The 13,602-nt window shown below is 47.3% G+C and overlaps 2 protein-coding genes and 1 long non-coding RNA gene across 8 annotated transcripts in view; 2 read left to right on the top strand and 1 right to left on the bottom strand.

Moving 5' to 3' along the window:
* The first annotated feature begins 600 nt into the window (after positions 1 to 600).
* Positions 601 to 4,210, top strand: TPPP3 (tubulin polymerization promoting protein family member 3). Of its 2 annotated transcripts, none has more exons than XM_019979677.2 (4): positions 601 to 757; positions 3,072 to 3,265; positions 3,378 to 3,531; positions 3,653 to 4,210. In XM_019979677.2, exons 2-4 carry the CDS (start codon positions 3,078 to 3,080, stop codon positions 3,839 to 3,841), a joined length of 531 nt encoding a protein of 176 aa, XP_019835236.1. In that variant the 5' UTR covers positions 601 to 757; positions 3,072 to 3,077; the 3' UTR covers positions 3,842 to 4,210. The 2 variants fall into 2 exon arrangements, with proteins under 2 accessions (XP_019835236.1, XP_070626866.1); XM_070770765.1 differs by having other exon boundaries at positions 604 to 747.
* Positions 4,211 to 6,791: 2,581 nt separating this feature from the next.
* On the top strand, positions 6,792 to 8,227 carry LOC139177083 (uncharacterized). The gene is made up of 3 exons (XR_011561501.1): positions 6,792 to 7,144; positions 7,241 to 7,376; positions 7,463 to 8,227. It is a non-coding gene; the product is annotated as an uncharacterized lncRNA (long non-coding RNA).
* LRRC36 (leucine rich repeat containing 36) overlaps positions 8,218 to 13,602 on the bottom strand; it is a 61,099-nt gene continuing 55,714 nt past the window's right edge. For all 5 annotated transcript variants that reach the window (XM_070770762.1, XM_070770763.1, XM_019979666.2 and 2 more), the window contains 3 exons: positions 13,317 to 13,440; positions 10,716 to 10,830; positions 8,218 to 8,557 (listed from right to left, as the gene is read on the bottom strand). In XM_070770762.1, the coding sequence (XP_070626863.1) occupies positions 8,332 to 8,557; positions 10,716 to 10,830; positions 13,317 to 13,440 (465 nt within the window). In that variant the 3' untranslated portion in view covers positions 8,218 to 8,331. The remainder of the gene's footprint in view (positions 8,558 to 10,715; positions 10,831 to 13,316; positions 13,441 to 13,602) is intronic.

Genomic DNA, 13,602 nt, shown 5'->3' with positions numbered 1-13,602 from the left:
TACCCGGGTGGGTGGGAATAAATGAGGACACGGACCCAGGAGGTCCAGGAGCTTTTCCCCGGCTGCAAGACTGACGTCGGTGTAGATCCCGGAGCATTCCCGATTCGTTCACTGTCCCCTCCCGCCCCCAGTGATGCGGAGTTGTGACCTGGGATGCTACACGTTCATTGGAGAGCTGTGGTCTTGAGCCGGCTCTAGACCCCATGTCACTAAGGGAAGGGACCGCCTCACTCCTCTGCACGTCTCCCCTTCCCCGCTCCCCACCCCCACCCCCCCCCCCCCGACCCCGTCCCCCACCAAAACCCTTTTTGGTTGCTGCTCTGGGAAGCTGGATCTCCCCTGAAGGTGGGGACCAGCTTTGAACTTCGGGCGGAGGCCAGGATGGGGGTTTTCCGAGGACCGCCAGAACTACAAAGGTCTGGCTTCCCCGCCACAGAGCTGCCCGGGGAGCAGCGGGATGAGACTGCAGCAGCAGCTCCGCCCCCCGCGGAGCGGGGAGAAGGCGGGGTCGGGTAGGTGGAGCCAGTGTGACCTTGGTCACTCTCGAGCTGAGACAGCCCCGAAGGTGGGGCTCGCCGTCTCTATGGAGACCAAGAAACAAGGGATAATACGGCGGAATCGCCCCGGCTGCAGTCCCGCCCCAGAGCCGGCAGGGAGCAGAGCTGCGGACCCGCCTAAGTCTCCTGCTACCATCGCTTCATTCTTGCGTCCTGTCCATCGAACGCGCACTGTAGGAGCAGCCACGAGGTAGAAAACGGTAGGAAATCCCGGCGCCAGCCACTCTAGTCAGTATCCAGCACGATAAGGGGGTGGGGTGGAAGCGGCGTGGGAGCGGTCCCAACCACGGATGGTCCTGAGCTGAGGACACCAGCTGAGCGGCCCTGCCCTGGGCCCAAGTGTTCCACCCCACCCCCACCCCCACCTGCTTGCTGATTGATGACTCCAGCTGTCCCAGAGGAGCCTGCAGACCCTTGGGACTACAGTCTGTGACTTGGTGCCACCTGATCAGCCTGCTATTACCCTGGGACAAGCATCCCGTGGCACTCAAACTCCCTCAGACTAGCCTTAGTGAACAAAGTGCTGGTCTCCTCCAGGTCCCTGGTGGGAGATTGCAGTGCAGAGACAGGGAAGAGGAGTGTTGTTTGAAAGGGAGCCTGGGCCCACAGAGTAGCTGCAATGTAGGAGCTGTGGGTGCTCTCAGTTCCCAAAGCTGCAACTTAGGGGTGGGTGTGTGTGCTGATCCGGAGAGGGTTTTCAGTGTTAAGGCTAGTGGTAGTGGAAGGGAGCTAGACAGGCAGGGATCCAGGCTGTGGTCACTGGAGGCTCTAGTATAAAAGGGAGAGGTGGAAGATAGTTGCTGAGGACACAATTGAGGGTGTGGTCAGGAGGCTGCCGTGGATGAGATGGGAGTCTCAACACAGGGGTGTCACGGCATAGTACCTGGGAGTCTGGAAACGCAAGTCTGTGGGTGTGTGAAGGGGGTTATAGAGGGTGTGGTCAGGGGCTGCAGGTGTGTGGAGAGAGGGTGAGTTGTGAGGTTCTGGTTAGGGGTCTCAGTAAGGCTGTGGGTGTGTGGATGGGGGACCCAGTTCCAGGGCTTCTGGGGTATGGATAGAGGTGGGCTGCATTGAGGGTGTGGTCAGGAAGGCTTCTGTATCAGGCTGTGTTACATGGAGGGAGTTTCAGTGCAGAACTAAGGGTGTGGTCCGGGAATGCAGTGGGGGCTGTGGGCAAGTGTAGGGAAGACCCTTCAGTGCACGGCTGAGGGTATTATTGGGGGGCCTTGATACAGGCTATTAGTGTATGTGTGGGGGCTGAATGCTGAGGGAGTGGTCCAGGCCCCAGTCCCTGGGCTGTGGGTGTGGTCAGAGGACTGCAATGAGGGCTGTGGGGGCACTTCAGTGCAGGGCTGGTGTGGTCAGGGAAGTCTGAGTACCAGTTAAGGGTGTGGTCAGTGGGAATAAGGCTGAGGGCATGGAGGGCCAGGGCTGAGTGCTCTCAGCTGTGGAGTGTGGACTAGTGTGGTGGTGCTCAGGAGGCATCCACGGAGGGCTGAAGGTGTGAAGGTACAGACATGGGGGAAGTGTGCTTCAGTGCAGAGGGTAGATGTGAAGATAACAGGGCCAGGGCTCATAACTCTACAACCCCCACTCAGGCTGGCCCCCCCACAATCTCCTGCTCTTAAACTCCACAAACGGAGGTTACAGCCCCAGTGGCTGGCAAGGGGCCAAGAAGCCATGGTTGTGCCCCAGGTGCTGGGAGTGCTGGTGTGCCCCACCCGTAAGCCCATTCTCCAGCCCAGCCCAGCCCAGCAGCACTGGGAGCTTCTCCCTAAGCCGCCCTGACACCATCCTGCCCTTAGCAACATTCTCCAAGCAGCACCACCCTCCCTTAGCAACTGTCTCCAGGCTTCACAAACTGTGGCCAGGCCAGCCCCAAGTTCCCCCTTCCCTCATGTTTTTGTTTAACAGAAAATAGTAACAAGGTTGCAGCTGGGCCAGCTGCACCCCTGCCTGGGGCATACACCCCTGCCTGTGCCCTGGCTCCCTTCTCAGCCTGGGCTGAGTCCTCATGACCCTGACAGAGACACCGTCCTCACTAAATACCTGTCCAACCAGCAGCCTGGCCAGGGCCTGACCCAGCTTGGCATGAAGCTCCCAGGGAGGGGGCCTGATCTGCCACCCTCACTTCCACCCAAGCAGGCCTTGTGCCAGGGCCAGACAAAGCCATAGCCCCAGCTGCTGCCCTCACAGTTTTTCTGGACAGTGCCACTCTGTTCCCAGCCTGGTGCAAGGATCATGATTTCATCTTCTGAACTCCACTCTGAGCCAAGGCTGGCATTAAGTGACAGGACCTTTCCTCTCAGTGCTCTTCCTCATGGCTCTGGGGCCCAGTCAGACACTGAAAACTGGCCCCTCTCCTCAGGCAGCTCCATCTCCAGCTCTGAGAGTGTGTGGCAGAATGCCTGAAACTTCAACTTTGCAGGTTTTGAGCTAGAGGCAGTGATATACTGAGCCTTGGCGGAAGGGGGAAGAACTTGGCTGGGAGGTGACCGAGGTGGGTCCCTACAGGGTGGCATGGCAGCGAGCACAGATGTGGCTGGGCTGGAGGAAAGCTTCCGCAAGTTTGCCATCCATGGTGACCCCAAGGCCAGTGGGCACGAGATGAATGGCAAGAACTGGGCCAAGCTGTGCAAGGACTGCAAGGTGGCTGACGGAAAGGCTGTGACAGGGACCGATGTCGACATCGTCTTCTCCAAAGTCAAGTGAGCCCCAGGCATTTCCTGCTTCTGATGTTCCCAGAAGGGGAATTGGGGGGCTGGAACCAGGGAGATTGTGGAGCAGGGGGCAAACTCATGGTGTCCACATACCTGGCAGGGCGAAGTCTGCCCGGGTCATCAACTATGAGGAGTTCAAGAAGGCCCTAGAAGAGCTGGCTCCCAAGCGATTTAAGGGGAAGAGCAAGGAGGAGGCCTTTGATGCCATCTGCCAGCTGGTGGCCGGCAAGGAACCAGCCAACGTAGGCGTTACTGTAAGTGCCCTAATGGTTTTTAATGACCACTAATGGGTAGGAGGGGGGGGTGGGAATCTTGGCTGATGTTGGAAGGGCTGTCTCTAACCAGGTACCCCTGGGGGGATCTCTGTTCAAACAGAAAGCAAAAACGGGGGGTGCTGTGGAACGGCTGACTGACACCAGCAAGTACACGGGCTCCCACAAGGAACGCTTTGATGAGAGTGGCAAGGGCAAAGGTATTGCTGGGCGGCAGGACATCCTGGATGACAGTGGCTACGTGAGTGCCTACAAGAATGCAGGTACCTATGATGCCAAGGTGAAGAAGTGAGGCCTAGGAAGGCCACCCCCCCGCCCACCAGCGCAACTGCCCCTGCCAGAGGCTCGGGCCTGGCCTAAGGGGCACGTGGAGCAAGAGAGCCTGGTCCCTTCCTTGCTGGATCTGCCACCCAGAGCTTCCTGCCCAGCCCTTCAGGGCCAGCCCACCAGGCCTCTGACCCAGACTGCTCTGCGTCCCCTTCCCCCTTTTCTTTCCTCCTCAGCCTCTCTGTCTGAGGAGAGTCTGTGCCTATAGCCTCACCACCCCAACCTAGCCCTGGGCATGGCTAACCCCCTGCCTGCTTGCCTCATATTTAAGCTGCTGCTCTGGCCAAGTGCCTAATTCTTTCCTGGACCTCAATAAAGACACCTTTTGTACCAATATGGACTGTTCAGGTATATGACAACAAGGGTAATGACATTCACATCTTGATGACCTCTCAGTGTCATCAACCCCCTCCATGTCACACTCTACTGATTCTTCCACTGGCAGCCCTGCCCAGAAAAAGACATACACCAGGCCCCTTCCATTAGCACCAAGCCAGGCTGCCTGGGGATGCTGCAGAGGGATATCAAAAGCCTTTTACCTCAGCCCTGACCCAGAGATCTGGCAGCATGGCTGCTTTCCTGCAGTTAGGGCCTCAGTCTTGGCCTCTCTGCTTTCACAGCAGGGGGAGGGATGAGACAGCAAACTCAGCCTGGGCTAAGCGCTGCTGGGGCCCAGTGCCAGGCCTCAGCTCTAAGCTTGCTGACAGGCCTCCACTTCAGGGAGCCACCAAGGCGAGTCACTTTGGGCTGCATCTCAGAAGTTCAGAAAATGCAAGACCAGAAAGAACCTTAGAAAGTAGACAGTTCAACTCCCAGTTTTATAGTGGAGGAAACTCAGGCCCAAAGAGTTAAGGAGCTTCTGCAGCATAGAGGCCAGAAGCATGCCTCTGTCTCCCTGGCCAGGCTGTAACACAGCAAGCCCCAACACTGATTTCCAAAAATGCTGCTGGAGGCCCAGTGATAGAACTTGGCACTCAACATCAGCCTTTGACAGGCAAGCAGGGTGTCCAACAATGAATGGGCCTCTTCTTGCTGATCCCCTCCCATCTGTTCACCACCCCAGGCTGGGTGAGAAGGGGCGTCTTTCTCTGATCCTGAGAAATCCTGGGAGCTTCCAGATCAACCTTTTCTCCCCTCTAGGTTCTCAGTGTTAGGACAGAGTTACTCCCTAGTCTAAGGCTTTGGGGCAAACTCTCCTTCCTTCCTGCTGACAAGTGGACTGGATGGAACTTAGGGACTGTCCATTTCTAGCAATTAAAAGCACACATTCACAAATATTTTCTTTCCTGACTCAGATAACAAAGCAAAGCAACACAACTATTTATTTCCTCATCCCTTGAGCTGTTCTGGCATGTTTCTGCCCCAGGTGGCCCCGGAGTCCCTTGAGCCCAAAGTCACTTGGAGCATGGGTTTAGAGAGGTAGGGAAACTTGAAACAGACTCTGGGGATTAAGTGAAAATTAGAGAGCAGAGACCATCACCTGATCACAGCAGAGCCTTGCCTAATGGCTGACAGCTGTGGGATCTCCTGACTCAGCTGACCTTGCATTGCTCAGAGAAGAGTTTCAAAGAGCTCTACCTCTCCCACCAGCAAGTAGTAGAGGAATATTTCCTCCAGCCCTGGGGAATTGGTTTAAATTGCAAGTTTACTTAAATGAGCCTAACAGGAGTGAAATCCAAATCCTGCAAATTGGCCTGGTCCAGGTTATTAAGCTGCAGGTGAGATGACCGTCTAGTACATATGGGAGCAGCATGCTGGCCCCTCCTATGATTGGCAGTGTGGCTTAGGGGAGCCCAGAAAGAGAACTGGCTGAGTCCTGAAACTCACCTTGTAGGAGTAAAGTCCCCTCTTCTTGAAAAGTGGTTATGGAACCTGAAAGAAATCAAGGCCCACCCAAAGCCAGAAAACCTTTAGTCTAATAGACTAAAAAGGTTTCTGGCAGCAACTGACCAAACAATGCCACTTCAGCCCTTTGGTTATCACTTCTCCACTCCCCATAGCTCCTCACGGTGGACAGGTTTGGATACCCTTGCTAGCAAACCCAGTTGGGCAAGGAAGAAAGGTTAGGATCTGTGGGATGAAGCTGTCAGAACCCACTATGTATAGCTGGTAGGAAGTTGAAACCTGTCAGGGGGCCCTGCCTCTCCTTTTGGGCACAGAACTTCCCTGAGGACCTGTTTTCCATGTCAGCCTTGTTTCTGTCTTTCTTCCAACAGTCCCAGGTCCAGGGTGAGGAATTCTTCTCCACTTATTTTCTATTCGATACTTGCTTCAGGGGACTTCCCCTGCTTCATGTTGAGTCCACTTAGCCCCATAGGGCAACAACACTTTGGCCCTTCCCTGATGTCACAAATCTACTGCTGCCCCTGGACCAAGGCCACACAGGGAAAATCAGAACCATAGATGACTTCTGCAGGAATGACCAGCAACCCTAGAGAGGGGCCTGGCCTAGTGCAGTAATGGCCATTTTCGGTGATAATAGAAAATAGGGTGGAAGGTGACTTAGTCTTAGTCAGGCTCTGCTTCTCCTTAGAGGTACTCTGAATAGGTTCCAGGTTGGCATTATCAGATAGGAGAAGGAAGTGAGCCTGGGTTGTAGAAAGAAGCACATTATCCCTGTCCCCATCTCCCCTAAACCTCACTGGCTGTCAAGTAAGTTGGGCTGTGCACTGGGTTGGGACCATGAAATAGGTCAACACAGGGCTATAAGGCTATTGACTAAGGCTACACTACCTGGGCAAGACTTAGGCTCTTTGGAGGGCTCTCAGTGGAGTCAAGACAGGACCAGCAAAGTAGGGTGGGGGGCTGTCCTTACTGACACTTCCACAGAAAACGAGCTCACTCTTAGCTCCCTCAGAACCATGCCGCACAAAGAAACTTATGGCTCCACTGCACATGCTCCTTTTGGGAACTCACATGAAGTCAAGAGGTCTGTAGATTTTAACCTAGAGATGTGTGATCTTAGTTGTGATTTTCATGTCTCATTATTACAGCATAGCTCTCCTTCCCTGCACAGCACCTGGGTCAGAGAAGCAAATAAGTGTCTAATCTTTCTATCTTCCTCTCTCTCTGACATGACCCTGAAGATGAAGAGAAGTACAATATGATGTTAGGTTGACAGTCCTTCACTCTCTAGAGCTCTCTGGCAACATGAGCTACTTGGGCAACCTTGAAGCAGAAACACAAGAGTCACTTTCATTATCCTTTCCCATTGATGCCTAATCAATCAGGATTAAAGAAAAGATTGATCCTCAGTCTGAAATACCAGGTATTCATGTGTAAAGTGGATGCTCAGCTCAGAGCTAACTTTCAGAGGCTGCACCTCTGGTCTGGACTGAGCCAGCCTTCTCTCTCATCTTTCTAGCTCCTCTCTGATCCAGCCCACTCCACATGGCCAGACATCAATCCACTCTTTCTACAGAGAAAGCTTCTCAAACACAAATCTACTACCCCTCTGCGTTCCCAATCTAAAATCCTTAAGGAGCCATGCAACCTAGACGGTGCGTATCTCTTCTCAGGCCTTCTGTCCCCTGATTGGACTTTATTCCCATTCCATGGCCTTGACTTATGCTATTTCTCTCTGCAGCTCTCCCCACTGCCTCTGCCTTCAATCCTACATTTGCCTGGTGATCTTCCATTCCAATTCTTCAGATTTTGGTTGAAAGATCGTTTCTTTAGGGGACATCTTCCTGACATCATACCTCCCTCCCAAACTAGGAAGGTCCCCTAGTTACATACTTCATGGCACCATGACCTACACTTTCCCTGCCTAGTGATCCCTGGGGGCCCAGACATTTCTACCCTGTACCCTTAGCCTAGGAGGCTCTGCACCCTGCTGTACCTGGTACCATTATACTTATTTTGCATCTTCCACTCAAACAAGTCCTCACTGACACCTTCTCCAGTTCTCCAGAGTAGGAATTACCTACTCTCTCTTTCCAGGGTGTCTCTAGGCTTTTATTTAGGCCTATTTGGTACCAATGGAAGCTTTCAGCTCCATCACACAACTAAACTGTTGGGCTGCTCCAGCAGACCTTGTCACCTTTAACTATGATGGGAGGAAACCCAAAACACATTTGATGAACTGATCAATAGAGATTCTCTGAAATTTCCTCTAACACAAAACATACCTGGCCATGGATATTATTTTCTAACTTCCTACTACACAGTTTCAACTGACACTTGGGAAAAATATCTAGTGTTTTTTTCCTTTTTGACATTTTCAGCCAAGTGTTCCTATGTGATATGATGCCTAGGACTAAGTGCCAACTATTTATGTGGGCAGAAGGAAAGAATGACTTGATGGGAGGAGATAAAAAGAGAAATAAAAAGAAAGACCAATACAGTGTAATTAAGATTTTTTTTCTTAATCTTGTGGGAAAATACCACCATACTAGTGGTAATGACACTGAGAGCCCCCTGGGGCTGAGAGACAAGCTGCAAAGGTGTACAGTGTTAGCTCCATAGACTAGGCTCTGGGACAGAGTCTGAAACAGTCTGTATTAAATACTGACCCATATCATGTGCTACTGGTGAGGAGGAAGACAGCGTGCTTTTCCCAAAGGGTGATGATCTCCCCAAATGATGACTCTTCTCAGGAGGCAGGAGTGCTTTCCCAGAATAACCTTTTTGCTCTTTATTCAGCTGCTGCAGCAGATACTCATTAGTTACCACCAGGGATCTGAGACACGGGGGGAAAGATAGTTGTGAAGTCATAAAAGCAAAGTAGATGTCATTCAGACCTGAAATGTTTGCTAAAGATAAATGTAAAATGAAGTAATACCTTTAACAGTTTCTTTATTACAGTCCTGTTTGATTATGTTCCAGTCCTGTTTGATTATGAATATGACTGTAGCAATAACACAGTTCACATTTTACATAGTGACTGTTCTATTCTTTCCAAAGCACTTTTCATGATGAATAAGTAGAAGCACCAGGAGACTGGCCCCTGACCAGGCCTGCAATTTCTATTCCTATTCCCAGATCTTAATTTCTACTTCTTCTAATCTATACTGCTTCAGCAATTAAACTAATGGTGCTAATAATTGTATTCTTGGACTCTGCATTACCACGTAATGTTAGAAGCTATCAGAGACTTCCCCTCCCTGCCAAAAAAGATGTATGCACAATGCTATTCACTGCAGCACTATTTGTAACAGCAAGATACCATCAGCCTAAATGTCTATCAGAGAATTAATTATCGTGGAGTCCTATGTATGTATAAAAAGGAGTGAGAACTTACTCTAAACATCACTGTGAAATGATTTCTAAGATAAAATGTTAAAGCAACATTATGCCTCTTTTTATATAATAGAGGGAATACAAATACACACCCATGCCTGCAATGGAAGGCTAGTGGGAGGGAAGGAAAGGATAGAGGAGACAGGTAAGGAAGCTAAATTTGTTTGAATTTATCTGATTTCATAGATCTGACTTTGGGACCATGTAAGTTTAACATAACTGTACTCAGGATTAAATCAAAATAATAAAAATATTCCCTATAAATCAAAAACAAAATGAAACAAACTGAACCTATATATTGAAGTGATGGTTTAACAAAACAGAGAAGAATTAATTCAAGTTACTCTAAAATATAGCCATTAATACATCACTAAAGAGATAAACCTTAATGTTCTCAAAGTGTAGTCCCCAGGCCAGAAGCAACAGCATCACCTGAAAACTTACTAGAAATGCAAATTCTCAGTTCCCAGCCCAGATCTGCAGAATCAGAAACTCGGGGGGTAAGACCCAGAGTTCAACAAGTTTTCAGGTGATTCTGTACACACCCAAGTGTGATAAACATGAATTTATGCTATTCAGTATACTCTTGTATGGGCTACCCTTATACTATACCCTTATAGTATAGGGGTATGTATGGTGTGTATACCTATACCCCTATGTAGTGGTGGGTCAAATGGTAAAGAATCTGCTTGCAATGTGGAAGACCCAGGTTCAATCTGTGGGTAGGTTGGGAATATCCCCTGGAGAAGAGAATAGCTCCCCACTCCAGTATTCTTGCCTGGAGAATTCCATGGACAGAGGAGCCTGATGGGCTACAGTCCACGAGGTCGAAACGAGTCGGACATGACCGAGCCACTAACACACACACACACACATTTTTGTATATGTTTGCAATAATTAGAAAAAAAGTTTTTAAAAAAGTCAGCCAGAATGGATCTGGGTCGAATGCTCCTTATATTAAGCTGTTCCAAGAAAAATTAGGAAGTGAAGTTAGGGACTGAAGGCTTGGGGAATAGAGTTCTTCTATTTAAGCTTCACTGATGGTCCTAGCAAAGGTGTTTGGCAAATCAAAATTTCAAGGGCTTGTCTAAATATACCAATAGTCTTGAGGCCTCTTCTGATTTGTCTAGCCTATAGCCTGGGGAAACTGTTCTTTGAAGAGCCTCATGTTATTGAATTCCTCTGAAAAGAACACATACATTGGATTCTTTCCCTATCACTCTGAGTGTGCTTGACCTCTCTTCTATGACCAAAAGTAGGTAGACATTTTTCAGAAGAGCAAGGTGGCTGATTTTAGGGGTACATTGTGACTGAGGAAAGTTAGCTGACCCAAACAAGGGTCCTGTTGGATCCAGTGAGAAACTACTTATTATTGAGGTGCTGTAACCCACCAGTGCCAGCAAAGATATTTAGTCCCTGGTGTGTTCTGGAAAGCAGTATTTTGACCCCTGAGCTAACTGGCCTGGATATAGGTTGTTTACATACAGAACATAATTAATTTGAAAAGTATATAGATATTAACTTGCCAAGTAAAACAAAGGAGATAAAGGAAAGTAAATATCTGCTTCCAGAAGCCAGCTAGATGGATCCAATCCTACCTCTGACTTTCATGGAGAAGAGTCACGGTTTCCTCTAGCTTTTTCAGCTGGGCAAGCTCCTGGTTCAGGCAAGACACCTGCATGTTCAGCTGTTGGTTTTTGCGCAGAAGATCATCTACAAAGGTTACAGTATATGGGGGTGAGAGGATTCCAAGTGGCTAGTGTTTGAGAAGAGCTTGAGTGAATGGGTGGGCATCTTGAAGAATTGGAGGCCCCACTGCACCCACCTCCACACTCCATTCACCATTCCTTCTCTTGAAGACAGCAGATATAGTGACAAGAATATACAGTTTAGCAGAAGACATATCTGAGTTAAAATTCAACCACTTGATCTTGCACATGTTAGTTCATTTTTGTGAATTTCACAATCCTGTCCCACAGCACTGTTATGAGGAGTCAGTGAGACACCTGCAGTCATAGGCATAGGCAGTCAACAAATATTAGGTCTCCCTGTATTCTGCATTTTAATTCATGCATGTATGTCCCTCACTCTGTATGGAATATGTGAAAACACCTAGAACTGTGTTGGGTGCAAGATAATAGCTCAATGAGCACTTACAGAAACTGAATTTGTGGCCAAAGCATTCATATTTAGCTTTCCAAATATGGTACCAAGGCTTGAAATAATAAAGTAGTAAAAGCACAAGAATTCTGGATCTTAAGCAAGTCAGTCTTCTAGAACAGTACTTAAACTTTAATATGCTTACAAATCGCCTGGGGAATCTTACTAAAAAACAGATTCTGATTCAGTAGGTCTGCTGCTAAGTCACTTCAGTCATGTCTGACTCTGTGCAACCCCATAGACGGCAGCCCACCAGGCTCCCCCATCCCTGGGATTCTCTAGGCAAGAATACTGGAGTGGGTTGCCATTTCCTTCTCCAATGCATGAAAGTAAAAAGTCAAAGTGAAGTCGCTCAGTCGTGTTCAACTCTTAGCAACCCCATGAACTGCAGCCTACCAGGCTCCTCGGTCCATGGGATTTTCCAGGCAAGAGTACTGGAGTGGGGTGCCATTGCCTTCTCCATCAGTAGGTCTGAGGTGAGGCCAAGTATTCTATATATGTAACAAATCCCCAGGTGATGCTAATGTTGCTGATCTCTGGTTCACACTTTGAGTAGCAAGGTTCTGGAAGGTAGAAATCAGGGCTGCAACAGCCGTATTTATCACCAGTAATCCAAAGAGAGTACTGGGCCTCATAGCTGGTTGAAAATAAGTATCTAGTGAATAAACACCTATTTATTTTCAGTATAGGTAAGTGGAAACTGATGTCTTGATTATTCAGGCTTATAAATATTAGATAGACGAGATTCAACTCTGGAAATTCAATGCTGATTTCCAAATCAAATTTCTCATACAAATATCCAAATACCCATAAGGTTTGTTTCAGTGTGCTGAACTAGAAGTTTAAAGTCAAGGGTAGACTTTTACCTATCTAAACTATACTAAGAATAAAGTAGAACAAATCACAAATTCAATAGGATTATTACTTTTCACTTGTCATAATGAAGAAAAATATTCAATACCCAGTGTTGGCAAGGGTGAAATGAAAAGGCATTCAAATATATATTTGCTGCTGATGTGCGTATAAACTGAAACTACCTTTTTAGGAATGATTTGGTAATGTGTAACAAAAACCTCAAAAATGTCCACATCCTTGGATCCACTAATTCTACTTCAAGGAATGTCTCCTAGGAAAACTGGTCAAAAATGTATACAACAATTTATACACACAGATATTAATAGCTGAATTATTTATCACAGCATAAATATTAGGTCTCTCAGCTCCATCAGAGAGAAGATGATCTTAGAGAAGCATTTTCACTCTAGGGTCTTCTACTTCAAGTCTTTGAATGTTTGGAAATTCTTTGAATTATTTATAATATAAATAATGACAGCTTTATTTATAATAACTAACATTAAAAACAACTATATAGAGGACTAAATAGATAAATATGGTATAGTCATGTGATATTAGAGGAAATGCCTATGCTATTAAATTAATAACATTAGATTGTAGAAATCAGATTGCTGAGGGTCAATAGTAGGGGAACCTAAATGCACCAGGGTTGAACTTTTTAGAGAAGAGTTCTGTATTTTGATTGGATGGAATTAAGTGAGTATACATTTTGAGAAACTCATCAAACTTAGAATGTGTGCATTTTTTTGTATGTAAATTCGTTTTGAAAAATCAAAACACAAATTTCAGTTCTGAATTTAAAATATATGTATAGGGATATAGGTGAAAGAAAATATACCCAAAACACTAATGGTAGTTATTTCTGGGTAGTGCGATTTTATTTTCCTTATATTTTTCAAACTTTCTGTAAGGAACATGATCTTCTGCTATAATCAGAAAAAAAAAACCAAGTATCATTCTCAAAAAATAATGTCAATAATAATATTTGTAAATGCTTTACACTGATAAAAGAGTAAACTCTCTTACTCTGGTAACTCAAGTCACCTGCATTACAACTCTGAGGCAAAATGATTGTTTCCATTTAGGAAGCCATGTGAGCTCTGGATGATGAAGCTTATTAAATGGGTCATCTATAAACAAAATGTTGTCTTGAAATGCACCATACATTGCTTTCCTGAACTTACCGTAAGTGTGGGATGGGTGCCCACTGACAATCGAAGTGGTAGCACCTTCCTCCAAACGCTGGACTTTTTCTGACAAAATGAGGTTTTCCTCCAGCACTCTGACTAGTTTTTGCTTCAAACCTTCCTTTAGATTAGAAAACAAAATACAAACACATTAAGAATCTGAAATTCTGGAAAGTGTTTTTAGAAGATTGAAAGAATCTTTGCTCTTTTTAGTGATAAACTGAATGGAGGTCAGCCTCTCTCTTTCTCACTAGAATTTTAATTCATTGGTAAACATAGCGCA

Source organism: Bos indicus, chromosome 18 (assembly GCF_029378745.1).
Source record: "Bos indicus isolate NIAB-ARS_2022 breed Sahiwal x Tharparkar chromosome 18, NIAB-ARS_B.indTharparkar_mat_pri_1.0, whole genome shotgun sequence".
NCBI lineage: Eukaryota > Metazoa > Chordata > Mammalia > Artiodactyla > Bovidae > Bos > Bos indicus.
This window is presented reverse-complemented; position numbering and strand designations above follow the sequence as displayed.

Bases quoted from the DNA above. Each gene is read 5' to 3' on its own strand.
- TPPP3 (XM_019979677.2), top strand. From the start codon at position 3,078: ATGGCAGCGAGCACAGATGTGGCTGGGCTGGAGGAAAGCTTCCGCAAG. The intron at 3,266-3,377 runs GTGAGCCCCAGG...CATACCTGGCAG, and splicing joins ATCGTCTTCTCCAAAGTCAA to GGCGAAGTCTGCCCGGGTCA. The intron at 3,532-3,652 runs GTAAGTGCCCTA...CTGTTCAAACAG, and splicing joins CAGCCAACGTAGGCGTTACT to AAAGCAAAAACGGGGGGTGC.